The sequence below is a fragment of the Protobothrops mucrosquamatus genome, unplaced genomic scaffold (assembly GCF_001527695.2).
Source record: "Protobothrops mucrosquamatus isolate PMUCROS unplaced genomic scaffold, P.Mucros_1.0 scaffold881, whole genome shotgun sequence".
Taxonomy (NCBI): domain Eukaryota; kingdom Metazoa; phylum Chordata; class Lepidosauria; order Squamata; family Viperidae; genus Protobothrops; species Protobothrops mucrosquamatus.
Window position 1 is genome coordinate 361,933 of NW_015387135.1, and position 26,318 is coordinate 388,250.

The 26,318-nt window shown below is 38.5% G+C and overlaps 1 protein-coding gene across 1 annotated transcript in view; it reads right to left on the reverse strand.

Annotated features, from left to right (window-relative positions):
• Positions 1-26,318, reverse strand: part of LOC107290401 (histone-lysine N-methyltransferase EZH2) — a gene marked incomplete in the record, with an annotated part of 140,168 nt that overhangs the window by 34,270 nt on the left and 79,580 nt on the right. Inside the window, 2 exon segments of the mRNA XM_029284743.1 lie at positions 22,137-22,227; positions 24,954-25,117. Coding sequence (XP_029140576.1) covers positions 22,137-22,227; positions 24,954-25,117 — 255 coding nt within the window.

A 26,318-nucleotide genomic window follows, 5' to 3' on the forward strand; every position in this document is an offset into this window, starting at 1 on the left:
TCTCACCTACATCGTCCACAAGGGACGACTCGGGAACTCAACTCCTACCTCGGGCAGCTCACCTATCCCCCTATGCCCAGGGGAAAGGTATCAAGCCGTTTGACAGCTGATGCAGGCTGTCAAAACGGCTTTTACGCAGAAACAGGCGGGAGCAGCAAACAGCTGCGTCCAGCGAAGGCGCCTGCCACCGGAAGTCCAGATAGAGAAGGATCTTGATAGACTTGAACATTGGGCGCTATCTAACAAAATGAAATTCGAAAGGTGAAAAAAGTAAGGTTCTACATTTAGGCAAGAAAAACCAAATGCACAGGTATAGAATAGGTGGTACCTGGCTCAATAGTAGTAACTATGAGAAGGATCTTGGAGTCCTAGTGAACAATCACTTAAATATGAGCCAGCAGTGTGCTGCAGCTGCCAAAAAAGGCAACACAGTTCTAGGCTGCATTAACAGAGGGATAGAATCAAGATCATGTGAAGTGTTAGTACCGCTTTACACTACACTGGTAAGACCACACTTGGAATACTGTATTCAGTTTTGGTCGCCACGAGGTAAAAAAGATGTTAAGACTCTAGAAAGAGTGCAGAGAAGAGCAACAAAGATGATCAGGGGACTGGAGACTAAAACATATAAAGAATGGCTGCTGGAACTGGGTATGTCTAATTTAATGAAAAGGAGAACTAGGGGTGACATGATAGCAGTGTTCCAATATCTCAGGGGCTGCCACAAAGAAGAGGGAGTCAAGCTATTCTCCAAAGCACCCGAAGGAAGGACAAGAAGCAATGGATAGAAACTAATCAAGGAGAGAAGCAACCTAGAAATGAGGAGAAATTTCCTGACAGATACAACAATTAATCAGTGGAACAACTTGCCTCCAGAAGTTGTGAATGTTCCAACACTGGAAGTTTTTAAAAAGAGACTGGACAACCATTTGTCTGACATGGTATAGGTTTTCCTGCTTAAGCAGGGGGTTGGACTAGAAGACCTCCAAGGTCCCATCCAACTATGCTATTCCAACCTTTGCTACTATGAGAAAACTACCAAGGGATGTCTTAGTCCATTTTGTAAGAAGAACAAGAGACCACATTTTGGACTGCCACTTCAAATCTAAACTAAGAATGGAAAACGTGGATATAATTGTTTTGAAGGAAATCCTTGTCAGAATTTTGAGAAAAAAGAAAGCTTATTCCTTCCTTACTGATATCATGAAGAAGAGAAAAATTCCCTTCCACTGGGACAAACTTTTTTTTTTTTTAATTTTATTTTTTATTTTTCCAAACTCTCCCCCATACATATACTGTGATATTTATCAGATATTAACACTGGGACAAACTTCAAGGAGTGATATTCACTTATCAAGAGCAAAGTTTCAAACTGAATTCTATAGAAAAGGTCAACGACTTCTATGTGGGGAAAAATGCATGTGCAGCAAACTGCCGTGCTTTCCCCCCCACAAACCTCATAACCTCTTGATACCCTTTATCCCAATGAAGCAGCCAGAAGGTCATACCCTTTTGACTTAATGCCTCACCTACCTAAACAGATAATATGCTTAAGTTTTTTTCTATCTCTTCCTGTCTTTGTTAGTTCATTCTGCTTTTCATCTCCCTGTATTTGTTCTTACCTGATCTTTGACCATGTAATGTGTTACTAGAAAATAGATGCTTACATGAAGACATTTTCCAATGAAGAAACCTTTGTCAGCATCTAATGGTTAAGCTGTGTATGTAACAAGTATATAAGAAGCAATAAACTCAGAGTTTGTCAAGCTGTGTCCTGCAGCTTCAAACCTCTGCTCAAGACATGCGTGCGTTTTTGTCTTAGCGTCATACATATGGCGCCCGAACAGGGACAGCCCCCCCTTCCGAGGGAAAGCAACAGCCAACATACTTACCAGCATCTGGAATAGACCCCTAAGTGCACTTTCGTCCTATGGGACCCCTCAATGGTAAGTATGGGTTGCAATCTATCTCAGCACCAGCAGAAACATGTACAGGAACGCAGATTCCTGTTACACAAATCAGACGTGAAAACGTCTGAGGCAGACATAAGGAAGCTGGTGAGGAGGTAGGGAAACATTGCCCTTGATATCCTGAGCGCTGGAAGCTTAGGTTAAGAGATTGGGAAAAGATAGCGCAAAAGATTCATACATCTTGAATCTCGGGCTCCAGTACAGGTATTACATCAATGGCATTAGTGCCATCAAGCAGTGGAAAAATTTGGCTCAGATGCTTCAGCAAGGCAACAATTAACTACAAGCCTCACACCTGATTAGGATCAAAGTAAAAAGTGTGCTTCCGAAAGCATCTTTAATTGGATTTTCAGCTCCTTCTGAAGAGGCTAATTCTTTTGCCTCCTTACAACCATCATACACCCCCATAAGGAAAATATTAGAGCAACAATCTTGAAGTAGAAAAAATATATATATGGGGAATTGTCAGAGGAATTTAAAGAAACAAATTAAATCAAAATGTACTCCTCTGCAATGTGTTTTGAACAATTGGGATGTTTTAAAACTTCAAGTAGCTATTAGGTTTAACCCTGTCAGACAATGTCTGGTAGTGCTGTGTGTTGATATGTAAAAGTACAAATAATCTTTAACAAGACAACATTGAAAAACTTTGTAAACCTCCGGTTGGCTAGTTTATCTAATAACAACTAAAGTCACGGAAGAAAAAGAAAATTCAAAGAACTGAAAGCAAATTTTTTTTCTTCCTTTTTCCCCCTTTTAATCTGGCTCTATTCAATTCCCCTTTGTCAGAGGTGAGGAGAGGAGGCTGCTACTTTTCCCTCACCCTTCACACCTTCAATATTCCTTTTAGTCTTTCCCCAATGTCTTTTGAAGTTGCTGGGATAAATTGGAAGTAACCATAAATGTTCCCCTCCTTTTTTAATTAAAAGGGGAGGCCTGTTTTAACCTCAAACCCCAAATTGATGTGTGTGTGTTTTGTTTATGTATATGTGTGTATATGTGTATATGTGTGGCCACCCAGAACATTATGCTTGGGCTTGGAATGGTGAGAAAAATAGGAGATGGTTAAGGGCCCTATAAAAAAAACCACATGTTTGGTTGGAATCATCTCATGATTTTTCTCGCTTCTTGCAGGACAAGCCATATGTCTAAATAAATGTTGTTTTAATAGTATTTGTGTATATATGTTTGTCTGTGTTGTTCTGTGTTATTTCCAAGACTTGGAAGAGGGTCAAAACCCTCTCTGATAACATCACATAAAAAGGCCTTATTTAAAAATACAGTATATGGTTTGCCTGGAGAAAGTATGAAATGAAATATTTGTATGTGGAATTATATATGCAAGCAGTTAGAATGAAAATGAATGAGTTAATTTGCTGAGACCTAAGTGTGTGTGTTAGCCCTCAAACCCCACCCTCCACCCACTCCCTCCCAAGCTGTGAAAGAAATAGATTTTATTGTTGTAAAGGTAAATTGAAAAGCAATAGTAAGTGTTTGCATGAGAAGAATCCCATGGAGAATGTGTGAGAGAATTTATGCATGTGAAGGAGAGAAAACTAATTTTTAGTGGTGAGAAGTTTGTAACAAAATTTTTTCCTGTCTCTTTTGTTTTTCAACTGGCTGTGTTGCTTTAAGAGCAAGAAAGACAGAAAGAAGAAGGGGGTGGCTGTTCGTTTTAAACTTTTTTTCCTCTCTGCTTAGAATTCTGGTCTGAGAATGGAGATGAAATTTAAAGCCCACTCTTGCAGTTTCAGATTATAAATTTTTACTTGAAAGAGGAGACAGTAATTATTGGACAAATTTTTGGGGGGGGGACATTGTTGAGTTTAAATTGTTTAGTTAGACCTATATATCCATCAACCAAAAGAAATGACTCTGAATTGTTTTACTTAAGATTTCTAAATGTTTAACCTACTTAATGGAAATTTGTTTCCTTCTGAATGGTATTTGATTAACTTGGAATTTGACTTATTGACCAAAGGAAAACAACCTGGAGATCTCATTGTAGTTCCACTTGCAGCACTTGCCATGGTTAAGCAAATTAATGACATCTTGAGTACTCAATTTGTGGACAGAATTCTACATAAAAATTGTCACTTAACGTTTTTGATTTTTCCTACTAGTAAGCTACTTACAGGAGTATTAGCTGTGTTAGAAGCGCAAAAAGTATATTGTATTGAATGGCTTTACTTATCTCATCCCAAAAATGTTTTATCTTTTATCCAGGCTGTTGCTGAAATAATAACCTTAGGACACAATCGAGCTTGTCCTTGAAATGGGACTGATTTAATTAATATTGTTATTCCTATCCCAAAATTTAATTTTCAGTTTTATTTTCAGAATCTCTTATCTCTTTAGTGCTCTTTAACTGACTATATATCATATCATTTGCCTAAAGATCCTTGGCTTGCTTGTTTAATGACTTTTTCCTTTCCTGTCTGCCCACTGCTTTCTCCTTTTCCCTTGCCACAAGCTCCTACTGTTTTTTCTGATGGAGGACGAACGAGAGGAGCAATTGCTTACAAGGATCCTCATGATGATACCTGGAAAGTATCTTACACTGCAGCGCAATCCTCACTACAACACTCAGAATTATCTGTTGCTATTTTAGATTTCCACACCTTTTCTCAACAGACTTTTAACTTAATCTCTGACTCTCATTATGTGTGCCAACTTATTTTTAATCTTCCAGGTGCTTACATCACGCCCAGGATCGACCCCAATCTTATGGTTTTGTTTTTAACTTTACAGCAACTGTTACAAGGCTGAAAGCATTTATAGTTTGTTTCTCACATACGCATCAGTCCTTTAAGGACTGCCTTCACAAATAAATAAAAAAGGAGGGATCAAGAGTACCTAATTTGGCATGGATAACTCATCAAGTTAATAAAGTCCTAATAACTTTAAATCAGGTGAATATTTCTTTTCAAAAAACTACTGCCTACCGGCGTCACTTTCAGCAGAAAGCTGTGCTCCCTAATCCATTGATATATTATCGGCAATTGCCTGATAAAATCTGGTTAGGTCCAATTCTCTTATTAACTTGGGGGCGAGGCTACGCTGCTGTGCTCTCTCATACAGGTCCTCTCTGGATTCCAGCCCGGTGTGTGCGACCAACCAAAGATGTCATGGCATCAAATCCAGAACCCAATACTGGAAATGAAGCAGGTGACTCTTCAGATAGCACAACGTCCCTTTCACTCTCATCATCGCAGTCAACCAACAACCTGGGGCGATGTGAAGAACCTAACATCCAAAACGCAGGAGGTTCTGCGGCAACAAAGAAAAGAACCTACACCAGAGAATTTATGCACTGCCATATTTGTGATTTTGACTGCAAATTCCTTAGTCATTCTTTGCCTCTCTTTCCTTCTTAATTGCTGTGTGGGGGCTCAAGCTCTCCCACCTCATCCTTTAGAATCACGGATGAAATATAATATTTGGGTGCAATTAGCTAATGTCACACAAGTAACAGACTTTTGTCTTTCTGAATCATATGACATGGAAAATCTACTCTCTACCTGTCTTATACCTGTGTGTGTTCCAGCTTCAGTTTTAAAAAAAATTATACTGGTTTAAGCAATTTTCTATCAGACAATGAATTTTATTATGCAACTATGTCAAACTGGGATTCTATCTCTTATAAGTTACCCCTTGATGTTATTGTTTTACATACACCAATTGTAGCTGTGCCTACAAATCTTACTTGTGCAAAAATTGTCAATTGTACTACTTCACCTAAAAAACCTCATTGTATACATGTCAGTCAAGGAATTTTAAATTGTACCTCCTTTCAAGAGGTATCCTTTAATTATGCACATATATGGTTATTCAATGTCTTTTTTTCTCTACTTTCAATTCTCCATACTAAACTACCATTAACTTACCTCAGGAACAAGTTATGTTTTTGTATAAACAAATGCAAAGTTATATGTCCCCTGACTAAGACTCACTAACTACTCCAGCTTAGGATAATGTCCTCACTAATAAAATAGAGAAGAGTGAGATGTGGGGAAAAATGCATGTGCAGCAAACTGCCTTGCTTTCCCCCCCACAAACCTCATAACCTCTTGATACCCTTTATCCCAATGAAGCAGCCAGAAGGTCATACCCTTTTGACTTAATGCCTCACCTACCTAAACAGATAATATGCTTAAGTTTCTTTCTATCTCTTCCTGTCTTTGTTAGTTCATTCTGCTTTTCATCTCCCTGTATTTGTTCTTACCTGATCTTTGACCATGTAATGTGTTACTAGAAAATAGATGCTTACATGAAGACATTTTCCAATGAAAAAACCTTTGTCAGCATCTAATGGTTAAGCTGTGTATGTAACAAGTATATAAGAAGCAATAAACTCAGAGTTTGTCAAGCTGTGTCCTGCAGCTTCAAACCTCTGCTCAAGACATGCCTGCGTCTTTGTCTTAGCGTCATACACTTCTTGATCAAATATAAACTAATTTTGGACCCAGCTGAAGAAATGGATACAGACAAGCAACTAGAAGTGATCAACCTCAAAAAGTTGATACTGAAGAAGATGTGGCTGAGATGTCCATACAGGAACTTACTACCTCCAAGGTCCCTTCCAACTTTATTATTATTATTATTATTATTATTATTATTATTATTATTATTATTATTATTATTATTATTATTATTATTATTATTATTATTATTATTATTATTATTATTATTATTATTATTATTATTATTATTTTATCCAAGGATGGAGATTAAGTTTATAACATGGAATATTAATGGGGCAAATGCCCCATCTAAGCATAAAAAATATTTCACTACTTAAGGAAACTTAATGTTGATATAATTTGTTTTCAAGAAACACATATTAAGAAACAAGACAAGAAGTATTTAACAAATATAAGATTAGGGGAGGAATTTATATCTGCTGGTGTAAAAAAAAAAAAATGGAGTTGTTCTATATATACTGTAAAACCCCAATTTAAACCTAAGTTACTTTTATCAGATGGACATGGTAGATTTGCAGCAGTGGAAATGGAACATAATGGAATAAAATCAACAGTTGGACTTTATGTGTGACATGATGATAAAAGTAAATTTTTTGAATATCTTCTGCATCAATTACTACCTTTCTTGTATGAAAATTGGCTTATTTTGGGGGATTGCAATGGAATGACTTCCCCAGTTTTGGATAGAACATCTACTAAAGGGATTAAATCCTCCCAGGGTAAACTACCAAAGACTTTTTTTCAGATGATGAATAATTTAGTACTAATAGACACGTGGAGGCAAAGAAATGGCTCTGCTAGAGAATATACTTTCTTTTCAGAATGACATAAATCTTTTTCAATGATTGACATGATATGGACTTCTAAAAATCTTGCAAATAAAATTCTAAAAGTTGGATCTTTCTCTGATCATAATCCAGTTCTTCTGGTACTTAGAAAAAAGAGTTTGAGTTATAGATGGAGATTAAACAAAACTATTTTACAAAAGGAGATGTTTGTAAAGGACTGTAAAAAGAAACTGAATGAATACTTTGATAATAATTTGGGCAAAGGGACAAATTTAATGACTGTGTGGGACGTTAGCAAAGCAGTTATGAGGAGTTATTTTATACAATACAATCGCCTAGAGAAATTTTTTTTTTATAGAATAAAAATCCCAGGAAAAGATGCAAAAGATATTGGATGAAATTAAACAGAAAGAAATTGAATTGCAAAAGACACCTACGGACTCTAAAATCTTACTTCAAATTAAATTGTTACGTCAACAATTGTCTATGTTAACAGTTCAAGAAATAGAAACAAAATTGAAGTATGTGATGCAAAGACATTTTGAGTTTGCAAAAAAACCAGGAAGATGGTTGGCATATAAACTAAGAAAGGAAAGGGAAAAGAGAATGATAAAGAAAAATTGTGAAGGTAATAATATAGTAACAGATAATGATTTTATCAAAAAGTCTTTCCATAATTTTTATTCTAACTTTTACAAAAAGCAGGAGCTAGATGTGTCTAAAATAGATGAATATTTGTTAAGACAACGGTTACCTAAACTCTCACAAACTCAGAGACAACTTATGAATGATTCAATAACTACCTTTGAAATATCAGAAGCTATCAAAAAATGAAATCAGGCAAAGCTCCAGGTCCAGATGGTCTTACAAGCCAATATTATAAATGCTTTGAAGATGAACTTCTTTAGTCACTATAATATAATGAATGATATATTACAGGGGGGAAAGATACCTCAAACTTGGAAAGAAGCTAATACTGCGTTTGTCAACGCTGCTAACATCGGATGTTCTTGCTTGACAATATATGAAGATACAGACATTTTCTATTTAACCTGTGTATTACTTTTAGAGTTAGAATTAGATGGTGCTGGAGGGGAGGGGGAAGATTGTGCATGGGGACTAGTTAGCCATAACAATATCTCAGTAGAGTATTCTTCAAGGTTGGTTGTAATAAGAGGAGATAAGAAATGGCGGGTTATGGAATGGGAGGGAAAGTTCGCACTTCAAACTAATTGGAGAATGTGATTAATGACTGTTAAATGGAGGAGTGAATTAGGCTTAGATACTGTGTGTTTGGGGGAGGAGAATTCAGATTTTGCAGAAGCTATGTTGCAATTAAAGATTCTTTAAGGTAAACAATGCCTCAAAGTTCTTTGAGGAGCTTCTTCTTTCGGAACCATGACAGCGTTATTACCAAAGGAAGCCCAAGACATCATGAGGATAAAGAATTATAGGCCAATTTCATTACTAAAAATGACTATAAACTTTTTGCTGCAATTTTGGCAGAAAGATTAAATAAGGTTTTACAAGCATATATTCATGAAGATCAATCTGGCTTTCTGTCAAAAAGACAGTTAAGGGATAATGTGAGGACTGTTTTGAACATTATTGAATATTTACAATATCATAATGAGAAACAGGCAGCTTTAATATTCTTGGAAGCAGAGAAGGCCTTTGACAATTTAAATTGGGCTTTTATGTTTAGTTTTGGAAGATATGGACTTTGGGGATAATCTTATTCAAGGGCTTAAAGCAGTTTATATGTCATAGCAAGCAAAGATTATTATTAATGGAGATTTAACCAATTCATGCAAAACTCAAAAGGGTACAAGGATGCCCCTCATCTCCCTTGCTGTTTATATTGGTGTTGGAAGTCTTGAACAGAGATATTAGGCAAGATGAGAAAATAGCAGGTATAAATATAAAAAAGGAAGTTTATAAATTGAGGACATTTGCTGATGACCTGGTTATATTTTTGCAAGCCCCCCAAAATAATATAGAATATTTGATGAGGAAATTAAATGAGTTTGGGGTTTTAGCAGGTTTTAAAATGAACAAACAGAAAACAACAATGATTATTAAGAATATGACCTCTCAGGCTTCCAGTTTTGCGCAGTAGCGCAAGTAACTGAGGGATCGCGGGGCTCCATACCCTACGGCCGATTCTTTTCTGTTTGGGGACCCTAAATGGGCCTAAAGTCGCCCCGGAGAGGCGACAAAGAAGGAGGGAAGCCCCGCCAACCGTGGAGAGACGGCGGTCGATCCAGTCATTCGGGGAAAGCCCTCCAGAAACCAGCAGAAGAAAGGCTAGCTTCACTCCAGAGTCTAGCCCAAGCTACAAGCAGCCAAAGCCAAAAAGCACTAATTTCAGCTTGATCGTAAAAAATGTGTTTGGAACTGGGTAAGAATATCAATTTTCTCTCTTCTACTTGATATTTGATTTCCTGGAAAAAAAACCCGCAAGAAGCAAAAATCCTCCGAAAGTGAAAAGGAGGGGGATTCTCGCCCCACCCTCCCACAGAAGGAAGTGGCAAATTAAACTTTTATGGGGGGACAGAAATATATTGAAATGAAATGAATATAAGGCTTAAATCTGGATAAGTCTGAAATTGGTGGAATTTGTTTTTCCTTTTCAAAAGATTATTGATGAAAACAGAAGAAAGTAATTGTTTTCAAAACTGAAAAAACGAACTGGTGCTCACATCTAGTAGTGGATGAAAATATACAACTGTAGTTGCTCTAATACAGGAACTGACAGAAAGCGCAGTAAAAGATAACTTGTTTTTGTGACCTTCAATGTCTTAACTAAACAGAGAACAGCTGCAACAAAAAGAAAACATTTTGGGCTATTTACAAGGCAAGAACTATAAACTTTAGGAAAAAAATGACTTTCCTGGATTATAAATACTTATAGAATTGTGACTCTAAAGCTGTTTGCAGAGAAAGGAAAACTTTGATTTTTGGCTATCATGGAACATCAGAGACCTGCAGAAAGAACATATCAAGAAAGAACAAATACTTTCCAGGAGGAAATGTATGCTATGTTGCAACTAATTCAAACGACAATGATTTCAAACCACGAGGAAATTAAAAACAACTTTGAAAATTTAAATGAACACATCTTCAATTTAAACTTACAACAAAAAAACTCTCAGAAAATAAAAACAGAGAGCAATCAGCTAAAGCAGACAACTGAACACAAACCAGAGGAAAGAAATTTAAAGATGGAACTCAACAATGACCAGGCAGAGAAAAACTTGCAGGAAATATTGGATATGGAAAAGATAGTCTACACTTCAAGACTGCAAAATAAGACTGAGGACAAGAAAAAAGATTTGTCAAAATGGATTATAGAGCTGTCAGGAGAACTATGAGAACTTGAGAGACAAAAAATGATAAGAGAAATTAAGAGAGAAAGAAAGAAAAAGATTTTCAATGAATACGAAGGGGCAAAACCCTCCCACAAAAACATTTTACTGGATTTGTCTCCTGTACCTACGACAACATCTAGAAGTCTATGGGAAGACTTTTTGGTCCAGCGGAGCATACTGATTAGGAAAGACGTTTGGCAAAAAAAAAAAAAGGCTAAAGTTAGAATTAAGAAATTGGATGATGGGGCCTATCAGATGGAATATTTTAAGACTAAACATTTGTTTGAATATGGTTTAAAAAATAGAAAAATTCTGGATATAAATGTATTTTAGTTTAAGAGGGATAGGCCCCTCAAGTAACATAGTATTCTTGTTTTTTCTTTTTTATGGTATGAGAAATATAAAAATGTTGGGATGGTTTATATGAGGGAAAGGTTTTAGATATTTAAGTGTAATTGATCTTGAGAAAATCTCAATTTACAAGAATGTTCTGAATAGACTCAAAAGATTAGATGATTGGATGTATTAGATGAAATATTTAAAGATTAAACATTTGTTTGAATATGGTTAAAAAGAATAGAAAAATTCTGGATATAAATCTATTTTAGCTTAACAGGGATATGTTTTTAAGTAGTATATTATTTCCTTCTTTTTTTCTTTTTCTTTTTGTTTTTTTTAAAGATATGAGAAACATAAAACTGTTGGGATGGCTTGTATGAGGAAAAAGATGTAATACTTAAGTGTAATTAACTCAGAAAATCTTAACTGGTAAGAATGTTTTGAACATTGTGGGGAAAACAAATCTAAATAAGAACTTTGAAAACAGGGCTTATGATGAGGTAATTAAGACGATCACTTAGAAAAGAAGCTTTATATTGATGTGGTTGTTAAATACTAGAAAAATGTTTATATTCAATTGTTATCTATCAAAATATTAAGAAATGTACTAATTTAAGGTTGGTAAAAGAGAATATTACTGGAAGAAGAGAAAATAAAAAAAAGCTACTATGTGGATTATGGAATTATAGAAATTAATTTTTACGGACTGTTTTTAAATGTAAACCCTGACAACACACTGTTTACCAAATATTTACTAAGATGGGATAAACCGCATTTGTCATTTTTGGGTAGAATTTCTGTAATTAAGATGAATGTTTTACCAAAGATGCCTTTTTTGTTTCAGACATTACCAATACTTGCAACTGATACTCCATTTAAACAATAGCAGAAGGATATTTCCAAGTTTATATGGCAAGGGAAAAAACCAAGAATTAGATATAAACTTTTGCAAGATGCTAAGGAAAGAGGAGGTTTGGGTTTACCAGATTTGAAATTGTATTTCGAAGCTTGCTGTTTGGTCTGGCTAAAAGAGTGGGTGAACCTCCAAAATAAGAGGTTACTTGATTTAGAGGGTCATGCAGTGCCTTTTTTCTAAAAAAAAAAAAAAAAGGTGCCGGAACTCAGACACGTCATACAACCCGCCTTGCCTACCCTACAAAGTTCCATCCAAAAAAGGTGCCGGAACTCCGTTCTGGGCATTCTATGAGAAAAAAAGCCCTGGGGTCATGAATTAAGATTTGGATGGTATACAATGATTATCTATGGTATAACAAGGTTAAAATAAACGTTGATTTTAATAACCATTTTGTTAGGCATGCCATCCTAAGAGTTTGGAATAAATATAAAACAAGGTTTTCTGTAAAGATGCCTCTCTGGGTGTCGCCCCAGGAACCTTTTTTTAAGAAAAGAAATGTTGGCAAAGCCAGACTGGTGGATTTATGGTCAAATAATATCTTTTAACTTTGGTGATCCTATCAAGTCTAAGTTGGAGTTAGAATCAGAGGGGCGTGTCTGCCGTTGGTTTACATATTTACAATTGAAAGAAATATTTAAATCAGACAAAAAGAGTTATGGGTTTGATTTTGTGAAAAATGAATTGGAAATTCTACTGTGTGGTACTGATGAACATATTATTGCTAAGGTCTGTAGATTGTTATTGAATTTGAATTTGGAAAATGATATGTAAAGCACTGCATGATTCAGTGGGCAAGGAACTTTGGATATAAAGTAATGCTTGAACAATGGGAGAATATGTGGACAAAAGGTTTAAAATTTACACTAAATTTTAATTTAAAAGAAAATTTCTATAAGATGATGTATCGTTGGTATTTAACACCAGATAAGTTGTCAAGGATGTATAAAGGTATTTCAAATGAATGTTGGAAATGCAAAAGTGAAGAAGGGACCTTTTATCACTTATACTGTAGTGGACATGTGATAAAGCAAAGAAATATTGGAATAGGATTCACATCCTAATACAGAAGATTCTCAAAGTAAATATAAAGATAAAACCAGAAACTTTTATTTTGGGTTTAATGGAAAAAGACTAGGAAAAAAAATTAGAACTTTGATGCTATATATGTTGACAGCAGCAAGACTACTTTAGGCACAAAAATAGAAGGACAGTTCGATTCCCACAATGGATGAATGGGTGCAAACATTGATGGAGTTAGCAGAGATGGCTAAACTGACTGCTTTGATTAAAGAAAATAATACAATTACTTTTGTTTCCACTTGGAAACCGCTTCTGGACTTGTGCTCGAAGTTGAAAAAAATTAAACTTTGATTTTGGGTTTTACTGATTAGATAGGTTTGTTGTTACAGAAATGGCTAGTTTATACTATTATGTAAAAGTAAACAGTTGAGGTATGTTGTTATCTTATTCTACTGCACCAAAGGGAGTCGGAAGTCAATGCATTTTCTTTCTTTTTCCCCTTTTTCCTACACTTTTCCCTTCCCTTTTCCCTCTCCCATCTTTCCTATTATTTTCTTTTGCATTTTTGTATTTTGTATTATTAATAAAAATAATTTTAAAAAATTGCGAGGCATCTCTTGTGCACAGCCCTCTTCAGGTCACCCTGTAGATTTTCAATTCATCCCAAAATTTTGATCTTCTTCTGGTGAAGCCATTCTTTTGTCTATTTCGAGGTATGCTTTGGGTCTTTGTCATGTTGAAATGTGAAATTCCTCTTCATCTTCAGCATTTTAGCAGAGGCCTGAAGGTTTTGTGGCCAAATTGACTGATATTTGGAACTGTTCATAATTGCCTCCACCTTGACTAAAGCCCCAGTTCCAGCTGAAGTAAAGCAGCCCCAAAGTATAATGCTGCCACCACCATGCTTCACTGTGCATCTGTTGTACGTTTGGTGATGCACAGTGTTGTTTTTGTACCAAACATACTTTTTGAAATTATGGCCAAAAAGTTCAACCTTATTTTCCCACATGCTTTTGTCAGACTTGAGGTAGGTTTTTACAAAATGTAGCCAGGCTTAGAAGTTTTTCTTTGTAGAAAAAGGGTTCTGTCTTGACATCCTACTCCACAGCCCAAACATATGAAGAATATGAAAGATTGTTGTCACATGTAGTACACAATCAGTACTTGCCAGAAATTCCTGTAGCTCCTTTAATGTTTCTGTAGGCCTTTTGGGAGCCTCTCAGACCAGTTTTCTTCTTGTTTTTTTCATCAATTTTGGATGGACATCCAGTTCTAGGTAATGTCACTGTTGTGCCATATTTTCTGCACTTTCTCCATATTTTCTCCACGACTGTCTTCACTGTGTTCCATGATACATTCAATGCCTTGGAATTTTTTTTCATCCTTCTCTTGATTGGTACCTTCCAACAATGAGATCCCTTTGATGCTTTGTAAACTCTTTCCAGACCATGGCTTTTGTTATAAAAGGCAACTTAGTAAATGTCATAAAAAAACTACTAGAAAAGCTGAACCTTATATGGGCTTGATCAGAGTCACTTTAATTGATGGCAGGTGTGCACTACAATTTATCATCAGTTTGAATGTGATTGGTTAATTCTGAAGACAGCCACATCCCTACTTATACTTATATACTTATACTTATGCAACCACATTAGTTATTTTTTATTGTTATTTTCCCCCCTAAAGGATTTCAGTTTGTTTTTCAATTGAATTGTACACCTTATATGTTATATTAAAGGTGGAAAGAATTCTGAAGTGATTTATCTCGGTCTGATTATTTTACATCTCAAAATACTGGCATTTTAACAGGGATGTGTACACTTTTTATATCCACTGTATGTCATGTTGTAGATTCTATCATCTATTAAAAAAACCTAATATAAAATTTGTCTGCGTGGCTTGGCAGATTTTTAATTAAAGGTCAATCAGAGGGATCTAGGACAACTCACTGCAGCCAACTTGCTGTGGGACAACTTGCCATGGGACAACTCTCCGCGGGACAAGAGTTACACCAATATCGAAGAAATGGTGGAATAGAATCATTAAAGAAAGGATGCCAAAGGAGGGACAAAATGAAAGGTGAATGCCAAAAATTAAAATATTTTTTTAAATTATTTTAAATAATTAAATTGAATTCTTGAATTGTCCCACGGTGAGTTGTCCTGCAGCAAGTTGGCTGTGGCGAGTTGGCCGCGGTGAGTTGTCCCATTCTGCAATCAGAGTAGATCAGTATCAGAGTACAACTTGCAGTGCCAAAAAACCTGTTTAATTGATTCAACATTCTTTTTCAGGACGTCTAGGATGTGGAGGTCTGGGATCTTATATCTACCCTCTAAAACTGCCAAGGAAAGGGCATTAAAACTGGTTCCAGAAAACACCCAGTGATAAATTAGTGAACTTAAATAGTTTAAAGGAAAGGGTCTTTAAAAATCTCTTAAGGGTCAGTAAATCCTAACTTAGTTCATTTTAAAATTCTATGTCCCCAGTCCACTGTTTCATAACTTCTATGGCTTTTGAAGACCAAATACTAAAGTAATAGGTCATTTCTTACTCTGTTTTCATACCATTTATATCTACAGTTACCAGTTATTATTATGGGAAGTATCCCATCTGTGACCAAGTTACTATGCCTTAGTCAAGCAAATAAGACTGTTTAACATACTTTTGGCTCAATTCTGAAGGGACCACTCTTGAATCTCAAGGCCACATTGAGATTGCATCTAGGTGTTTACAAATTAAGATGTCAAAAATCCTAACTACATTTTCATAGAGACAAAGATTAAAATAAGGGCTCAACTGCATCACTCCAAAAAGTTAAGCAACTGATGGCTGTATTTAAAGAACTATAATAGGCATGCTGCAATGGACTGAGGGGATGTTGCTTTTTGCTTCTTTTAAGAAAATTCCTATTCAAGCCATTTTTAAAAATTCTTTGTACCTTTCCTCCAAAAAATATTACATTGCAAGTAATCAAAATTTAAATCTCTGTTGGGCATACATTTCTACCTCTTTGATCCCTTTCTGTTCAATTACTACTAAAGGTAGTCCTCAATTTATGACCGTTTGATTTAATGACTGTTTGAAGTAGCAACACACTCTTAAAAAGCTATTTACGACCCATACTTAAAGTTACAACTACTGCCCCACCCCCGCTGTCACATGATTGCATTTTGGGCACTTGGCAACCTATTCACACTTATGACCAGTTGCTAAGCACCCAGCAATCATGTGATCACCATTTGTAATCTTCTCTGCTGGTTTACGCAGAAAGTCAATGAAGAACCTCGCAGGGAAGGTTGCAAGCTGCTGCGCCCTGCCAAAAGATTTCCCCTCCCCTACATGCATGGTGGGGGAGGGAACTCCTGTGGTGGGCTGGAGAAAATAAGCTTGGATCTTTGTGATCCAAGTTTCCTTCCTCTAACCTACCACTGGAGTTCCCTTCCGCACACGGAGGGGTGGGGAACTCCTGCAGTGGGCTGGAGAAAAGAAGCTCAGATCTTTGTGATCCAAGCTTTCTTTCTCCAACCCACTGGAGTTCCCTTGCACGCATGGAGTTGAGGTGAACTCCTGCAGCAGGCTAGAAAAAAAAAGCTCAGATAATCATGATTGGAGCTTCCCTTATCCAGCCCGCCACTGGAGTTTGTTCTGCACACAGGGAGCTGCCTGTCCTCCTTTGGCAGGCATCCCTTTTGCTCCATCTACTTAATAAATGGTGTGATCACTTAACAACTGCAACTGGGAGAGCTGGAATTGCCATCATTGAACGAAGCAGTCACGTGGGCATCTTGCTTAATGACTCCAATGACTTATGATCAAAATTTTGGGTTCAATTTTTGTCGTAAGTCAAGGAGTACTTGTATGTTTAAAGATAGTGAAATAATCTAATAAATAAAAATTAAATTAGTAATTTGTCTAGCTAAACTCCAACAGGATTTTTGTCATTTTTTTCTAAGTAAGAAGTCTATGTGATCAAAAATTATTTGCTTCTTTTGAGTTTTATTTCAGCAAATCCAGCTTCAGTTTCTCACTAGTAAGAATCTGAGTTATTTTTCTTGAAAATAAAACTTGAGTATATAAGCCAGCCTTATAAACAGTAGCAGAGAATTTTCTGCAACACCTATTATTGGTTCATTTATCATAACACAACATTTTGAGGTAGGTGTTTTTCTAAGAGCAGCCAAGCCAACCACAGACAAATATCCTATTGGGATTCTACAAAGCTGTTAGGCTAGTTCTATTCCAAAGACCATTGGGAGGTTGATTTTTTAATTTTTTACGTATATGATTTTATGATGACCAGACTTTATTTTGTTTGATGTTGAGTTGGATATAATCTTTATTACATTTTGATTACTTGTTCTATGTTTTTAACCCTGTTGTAAACCACTTGAAACCTCAAAAGTAGGCACCTAAATTTATATAAGTTACTTTCTTTTACAGTAGTACCTCTCAAATGTCAACACAGATTACTGTTACTTTTCTCTATTTTAACAATCTACTGGAATAGTAATTTTCAATGGGATTTGGCAGATTAGGGTACATTCAAGAAAGATTTCTTGTACATTTTTTTCTTCTAAAGGCTACTAGGTGACTTTACTTAACAGAAGGAATAAAGCACAACAGTCTTCCAAAGAGATGAGATTCTGTGGCATCAATGCATAATAATTAATAGCTGAAAGAGGAAATATTCATATCAATGAATTAGGATTGCTTTAACAGGAAAGTATGAAAACCACCTCATATTTCTACTGTCTGACATGATGTCTGTGAAAACTGTTCTTTTCTTCTGTATGAGGAACAAAGTAGCTTTGGTAGTATGCACATAAAATATATAAGTAGACAGCTTTAAACTAAGTAGGCCCACGAGGTATACAGATCATCCTGAAGAAAGGTGATAATTAGAAAGTATCACCAAGCAAGAATTTAATTTATACTCTGTGGAAACCTTTATAGTCTTGGAGAAGGTTTAATGTATTATGGCCTTTGGGATTTAACAAAGCAGAAAAATGACTTCTGCTGATCAAATTATAAGCTGGAGTGAGACTGCAAAATTACTAGACTTGGTCAGTGGTGGGATTCAGCCAGTTCCCACCACTTTGGCAGAACTGGTAGCTAATTTTTTGTTGCCCAGGCCCGGAATGGATTTCCGGGAGCGGCATCCACACAGAGAACAGGTTGTTCACATATTTGAATCCCACCACTGGACTCGATCAGTTTTATGCATATTTCCAACACATTTGTAGACTTCTGAAAAATAAAAAAAAAGCTTACAGAAAGCTTACAGTAGATGTTAGACTTATATGCACTACTTTTTCCAAGTTTTTTTTTAATTTGTAATTTCAATATTCACTCAAATCCTTTATTAGGCCAAACTGCAAAAAAAAATATGTGCAAATTACAGTAAAATCACCTGAATTTACACTTTTAAAAACTACCAGGCAACTTTTAACACAGAATTAACAAATGAGCTTGCAAAGAGCAGCAATGATATAATAAAGAAAAAAAGCTGCTAGTTTGTTTATTTTTATTTTATTTAGAAAATTTATATTGCCGCCTACTCGCACATGGCGACTCAAGGTGGCTTACAGGACATAACAACACAATATAAAAGAAATAAAAAATAAAAAATAATAAAATAATAACCCCCCACCCCAGCAACAACACACATTCATACCAGGCATTTAATGGGCTCCATCCTGCTCTGGGCTCCCCAGGCCTGCTGGCAGAACCACGTCTTCGGGGCCTTCCGAAAGAGTGTTAGAGTGGGGGCCAGTCTAATTTCCAGAGGGGTTATGTTCCAGAGGGAGGGAGCCACCACGGAGAAGGCCCTTCTTCTGGGTCCTGCCAGATGTATCTCCTTAGGGGACGGGACACGCAACATTTCTTGCCTCCCCGGTCTAGTGGGTCGGGTAGATGTGACTGGCAAAAGACGGTCCTTCAGATAACCTGGTCCCAAGCCATGAAGGGCTTTAAAGGAGACAACCAGCACCTTGAATTGCACCTGGAAGCAAACTGGCAACCAATGCAGCTCCCACAGGAGAGGTGATACATGTGCACACTGAGGTCTGCACAAAACCATGTGGGCTGCTGCATTTTGCACCAACTGGAGCTTCTGGGTGCTTTTCAAAGGCAGCAGAGTTTAGTCCCAGCATCAGCTGAAACAAGCAAACTACAGAGCTAAAGCTACCAGACAATACTCAAGTTTGTTATTTAGGACAAGAGGTAGCTTCTCAGTAGGGATATGCAAAATGTTCCATCCGTTAACAGTTTCATGCATGGAACAGCTTGAGTGGTCCTAACACTCCTATTTTTGGTATTTTGGACTGTGAATATGACAAAATTGGGCTATTTTGTGTTGGGGATTTGACAAGGACTACAGGGAAGCAAGGAGAGAAGGTTTGTGGAAGTTTGGAGGGAGCTGACTGGCTAGTAGGATATCAATAATGGCAGCTGTAGAAAGAAAATGTAATGTTATTGTCCTTGGGAGATTGGGGAGGGGGGTTGCTGCCAAGGGAACGGTCAGATAAGAGAGAGCATAGTCCACAGCTGCATAATGGGCAGAGAAATAGGCTCAGAAGTGACACCCCTAAGTTCTCAGGCTGTAAAGGAGATGGTGGGAGATTTGTACTTTCAGACTTGCAAGATTCTGTTAATGTAAACTTACAATAAAGTAGAATTGGCTCATCTGGTTGTGTTTCCCGGAATGGGATGTTTAGGCATCCACCATTGGCCGTGCCCCTTTCGCCCCCAGCCACCCACCTCAGCCGATTTACAGCCAGCTTTCCTCCTCCACTGGCCCTCTCCTGGACATTCTCCATGGCCAATGGCCCCCTGGCCCTGGCCCTTCGTCCCTGCCGATTCGCCCAGACACCGTTTGACCTGGGCCTTTGGCTGCACGGGACAAGAAGCCGCCAGCCAATGGAGGCAGGTGGCAGAGAGCAATCGGCAGCAGGCTGTGGGGTGGGGGCTGTCAGGAGGGTGAGCCAGGCAATTGGCAGGGGTGGTGTGCAGAAGCGATCTGGGGGGGCGTGGGGGGGTTCACCAGGCAACTGGTGGCGGTCGCATGCAGAAGGGATTGCGGGTGGAGGGCCATCGAGGGGTGCGACAGGCTACTAGTGCCCGTGGCAATTGCGGGTGGGGGAACAGTGAGGGGGTGCGCCAGGTAACGGGTGGCGGTGGCGGCGGTGTGCAGAAGCAATTGCGGGTGGAGAAGTTGGAAGCTTTAGATTCAGCTCTGGTCTTGTGGGAAACCCTGCGCAATGGGTCCTTTCGCAGAGGTATAAAATCCGGATGGCGGGGACAGGACAGGACAAAGAGGTGCCTTGCCCTACGGTAGCTCTTCACTCCAAGATCAACTGGGAAGACTGAAATCTTGCAAATCTGAAAGTACAAATCTGCCATCTCCTTTACGGCCTCAGAGGTGGCAGGGGAGGGTAGGTCCATTATGTAGCTGCAGGCTATGCCCTCTCTCTTTTTTTTTTTTTTACTCCTCACATGTAACAATTTATTTTTATTTTAAAGACAAGAAAATGCTTTAGGCTTCCAAGATTTTCAGTAGACACCAGGTTTGCTTGCTTAGCCCATCTACATTATTCCCAAGCAGTTAACATGGAACTTACTTGCTCAAGGAGATTTGAGTGGGCTACAAGTTTTTTCCTCCAAATCTCTGAAAGAACAAAACCTACCTGGTATTTTTTTTTAAAATCAAGTACACATATTTCTATAGTCTGGTGTCCATTGGAAGTAGGGAACTACAATCATCTGATCCCGAACTCCCTGGAGGACTCTTGGTTGGAGAAGGCTATTCTAAGCCATCTGATTCACTCTGGACCATTCTGGCAGTCCTTGAAAAACATACTGTTTTCCCCGCTGGGATTAACACTTTCTAGCTTCTCACAGCAGCAGCAGCAACACCACTATAGGGTGAGAGACCACCAGACTCTCACTATTCCAGCTACAAAATGCTGCTGAATTTCTCTAAACAGCACATTAGCTACTATCACCATGAAATCACAGCCTGGCTTTGAACATAGCAGGTCCATACTTTGAATAACACAACAATTTTATTCCTAGACTAAGATCTCCAAGCTTCTTTAAGCCTCTGTAAGAGTTGCCTGCCTGGATCAAAGCAAGGCTCCATTGTTTCCAAAACTGGCTAGCAAATGCCTCTAACTATGGAGGTTCTCAATGGCTTGTCTTAGCTACACTTGCTTTTTCTGTTTTGCAAATTTTATTAATTTTCAAATGAACATAAACAAATACAAATGTGGTGCATTTCATTAAAAAAAACAAAAAAGAAAACCTAGTCAATATATTTTCAGAAATGATCGGCGGTCCCCCCCCGCATCCCCCCTCACTCCTTCAACCTTCCTACCTTCCCTCTTCCTTTCTCCCCTCCTATCCACACCTCTCTCCTCCTTCCTCCTTTCCAACTATCCTACACATCCCATCACCTTCTTTTCCACATCCTTCGGATGCAGTTTAGGGGTACTAGCCAATCATCTCCTCTTCTCAAAAAGGGAAAAACCATTACATTATTTATCTATAACATATAAATACACCAAATTTTATATAATTCTACCCCTTCATCCCCTTCCCCCCTCCCCCCCCCGGACTTCCCAGAACTGAGTACAGGGATAATCACATAGCATCCCAAATCTAAATAAAACTACCCAAACATAATACAAACAAATATTAACATACTTTAACTCTAATATAGGCTATGCCCTCTCTTATCTGTTTCCTAGGCAGCATCTCTTCTCACCCACCCACCCCAGTCTGCCAAGGTCATATCCCAAGGTCATTACCACATACCATTACAGAAAAGAGGAAAGATTCTGAGATGATTGTGGTGAGGAACAGCCTAGCCAGCCAAAACACAAACCTAATTTGAGTTAATTAATTACATTTAAATAGAATCAAAATTATACATTAAGTATAGTTAATATGATTTCCTGTATAGTTTACAAAATTCTCCTTCTCAGTTTAGAAATTAAAACACTGACAATTTTTGTAAGCGCTCTGAGCTCACACTCAAGGCTTTTGAAGACTGCATGTAGTCCTTTGGCTTCAAGTTGTGCAGCTCTGAGTAAAAGTGTAGATAATATAGTGTTACATATCATTTTGGCATTCAGCAAACCACTACTCTCACTTAACTTTTCTTGGAACAGCAATTTTATTAATATATCTATTTTTCTTTCAGTTCAAAGAGTTTAAAAATGAAGCCAAGGAAAGAAAATAATCTTACCAGATGTTGATAACAGTGTGGCCCACAAGGTTTATTATCTATTGTAGTTTCTGTATTTTTCCGTTTGTATGTGTTAGGAGTTGCATGGAATGCTACAGAGAATTTTAAAAGAAGCAAAATAAAACTGGCAAGTTTATCTAAGAGCGTCTTTGAAGTATAATAATGAGCCTTCACTTAATCGTCTTCTAAGGAGCATGAAACTATCTTAATGTAATAAATCATCAATACTCATGATGGAGCTACTTAGCAATATTGAAATAATACAGTGTGATGACTGCAAATTTCAGGTACAAATTCCTCCACTATGACTTTATTGTATTCCATTGTACAACAATTCTCTTTAATACCATGTTTCCCTGAAAATAAGACGTATCCGAAAAATAAGTCCTAGCCCGATTTTTACGTGTGTGCCTAATATAAGCCCTACCCTAAAAATAAGCCCTAGTTAAGACCCTGCCCTCTGGTTGCAAGAGGTGAGGCAAGGTGCACACGTAAAAATCAAGCTAGGGCAAGGGTGGGGGGTGGAGCTTGCCTCCCGAGCCGGACTGCCATGCTACGGAGGATGGGCCTTACTCGGTCCCCCTCCACCATTTCGGAGGCAGGGGGGAGTGATGGTGGTGGAGTAAGCAGCCTGAGGAAGAGGCAGAGGTGGAAAACTGCTGCAGGGTGCTCATTTTTACCCACCACCACCCAGGAACAAAACTTCTCAAGCAGCCCTGAAGAGCCTCGGTCGCCAGGGTCGCACTCACTTGCACGAAGCAGCAGCCCATGTGGGCTGCCTCCATCCAAGCCAGGAAAGGGAGAAAGGCAGCTTACGGTAACTTCCTTCGCCTCCCTGGGTGTCCTTAAGTCTTCCTTCCTTCCTTCCTTCCTTCCTTCCTTCCTTCCTTCCTTCCTTCCTTCCTTCCCGCAGCAATCGCTTTTCTGCATTTTCTTGCCGCCCTGCATTGGCCCGCATCTTCCTTCTCCATTCTGGAAATGGCAGCCCCGTTTTCTGCCGCTTTCCTCCTGGCAGAAGGTAGGAAAGGATGGATGTTTCGTATGGAAGGACGCTAAGCTCCGGGAAAACTACGCCAGCTGGAGCTGGGGGAGGAAGGCCAGGCTCCCCTTCCCTGATGGTTCTGCAAAGCCCTTGAGGAGTGGATCGGGGAAGGGGAGCCTGGCCTTCCTCACCCAGCTTCAGCTGGCGTAGTTTTCCCAGAGCTTAGCGTCCTTCCATACGAAACATCCTTCCTTTCCTACCTTCTGCCAGGAGGAAAACGGCAGAAAACGGGGCTGCCATTTCCAGAACGGAGAAGGGAGATGCAGGCTGATGCAGAGCGGCAAGAAAGTGCGGCAAGAAATTGCAGTGGCGGCGAGGGAGGGCTGGTGGAGGGATACCAAGGCTGGTGGAGGGAGACGGCAGGGGAGTCTTGCGCTCCAGGTCACGGCGCAAGCCATGGGAAAGTTGGAGGTGGTGGTGGCGGCTGCTGCCGGGCAGGTGAACTGTGGGGCGAAGCAGGGACAGCGGGCACTGAAGAAAGCCCCTCCAGCAGCAGATGCAGCTACTGCGCAGTGGCGGCAGAGCCTTTTGCTGTCACTCCATAGTATGGCAGTCCAGCTCGGGAGGAGAGTGAAAGGGAAGAGGCAGGGGGAGCTCACCGAGCAGGGAGTGGCTTGGGTGTGGGGGGCCTGAGGTAAGCGGGTGCGGGGCACGTGGGGTAGCTCCACCCCCCCCCCAAATAAGATATTCCTCAAAAATAAGCCCTAATGCATTTTTGGTGCAAAAAAAAATATAAGACCGGGTCTTATTTTCAGGGAAACACGGTAGTTTTACTACACTGACCTAATCTTTGCACAAAAATTCCACATATACTTTATAATAGGACAGCATTGGATATCTGTCTTTTTGTGAATAGAAGCTATACTTCATGATTATTAACTGAGAAATCAGCTAAACTAGTTTGGAGGTGCTATTAAAATTTGAACATCAACACTATTATCTTTCTAGACTGCCTTTCTAGAATAGTGGCATAGTTTTCTGATTATTTTGATCCATTCTGAATAATGTGAAAAAAATACGCTGCTGGAGAAGTAGTCTTTTAACTTCTATGCTCATTAAGAAATCCTGTAAATTGAAATACTGTGTCATGTAGATGACACTCAATTTTGTCTTTCTTTTTACTTCAATTCCAAGTTGCTAAAGACACACTGGCAACTGTGATGAACAGGACACAGCTAATCAACTACACAATTTGCTGGTTCCTCTGAGTTAGCTTTGCTTTTGTTTAAACTTCCTCAACCTGGCATCCTTCAGGTGTATGGTCTTTGATTTCTCATTATGCACTATTTTGCTGGCTTTTTTACTTACAAGAAGCACACAAAAAATAGCAATAGCACTTAGACTTACAGTATATACTGCTTCATAGTGCTTTACAACAGCCCTCTCTAAGTGGTTTATAGAGTCAGCATATTGCCCCCAACAATCTGGGTTCTCATTTTACCGACCTTGGAAGGATGGAAGGCTGAGTCAACCTTGAGCCGGTCAGGATCAAACTCCTGGCAGTCGGTGGAATTAGCCTACAATACTGCATTCATACATGTTTCATACATAGCAAAAATGAGATCACTGAAAAATGAAACTGAACACCAATCAAGTGGTCACCAACAAATAAATTGGCCACACAGATCAAAGAAGAAAGAGCATGAAAGTGAAAAACAAAAATCCATTATTTGGACTCTAGTGGTCATGCATATAAAGCAGGTGTAAACCAGCCAGATTGGAATATTTTAACTTTTTTCTCCTAATAAACATATTTAAAACTGTTTTTGCACTTACGATGTAAGAAGCAATCATATTTGAAACACCGTCTACAAAAGAGAGTATGAAAGGAATGTAGACTCTGCTCCCTCTGAACAGATTTGGCATTTGGTCCATCTATGTTTGGTGTGCACTCAAGAGGAAGAGCTCCTGGAAGCTGTTGTTCAGTAAGTTCCTTGTATCTAGAGAAAAAGTAAACATTACTTCTATTTTATATGATTAAAAAGTGGGTTTTATGGTACTTTTAGGAAATAGAGAGTATACCATCTCTTAATGCACACTAACATTACCAAGAAGCCACATTTTCAACATTCTAATCTAGATAAAACCAACAGGTTTTTGTAGGACATTACCAAAATATACTGAATTTGTGATGTTATACAAAAAAGTAAGACATTACCTTGATAATATGTCAGCATTGGCTATGAGCTTTTCCTACTGATAATAGGACAGTGACAATGAAATTGTAAATTGATTTAAACTTTGTCATTTGCAGGAATTTGTTGTATTTTTTCCTAAAACAAGTATGTTTAATTTAATTTCAAGATTGCTTTCCCTTGGTTTTAATTTCATTACCTAATGTCTTTAAGCTTTAAAAATATTAAAACATTTTAAAAATTTAAAAGCAAGGGTTTGCTTTTAAATTAAAAGCAAGTTTGGTTTCAAGCTTAAGCTGTAAATTCTCAATGAAATAAGGCAGCATTTATTATGTATTTCTTGGTTTTATAGCCCACCTTTCCCCCAAGAGTTCAAAGGAGCTCCATGGGAATCTCAATTTTATTCCAACAGCAATCCTATGAGGTACATTAGGTTAAGAGAGAATGTTTCACTCTTAAGTCTCCCAGTGAGTTTCAATAGCTAAGAATAGAACTGAAGTCTTAATATTATCACTACAGGTAGTCCTTGACTTATGACCATTCATTTAGTGACTATTCAATTTACAACAGCACTGAAAATGTGCCTTACGACCAGTCCTTGCACTTACAAATGTTGCAGTGTGCCCAGTCATGTTATTGCAATCCGGGTGCTTGGCAACCAGCTCACACTTACAATCATTGCAGCACCCTACAGTCAGGTGATTGCCATCTGTGACCATCCCAGTCAGTTTCCGTCAAGCAAAGTCAATTGGGAAGCCAACAGGGAAGGTTGCAAGTAGCGGTCATGTGATACTACTTAATAAACTTACTTCCGGCTGTAGAACATGGCGGACCTGCCTGGGTTGGTCCCTTGAGGGACGGAGGAGACGGAGCCCGCAGCGGAGGACGGGGGGCCTCCTGAGAGCCGGTGACTCGGGGCTGGGATGCCGAGAGTGCGAGGGTTTCGCTGGCGGACGGTGCTGGAGGGTGCCGAGGGCGCTGGAGGGTGCCGAGAGCGCTGAGCCCG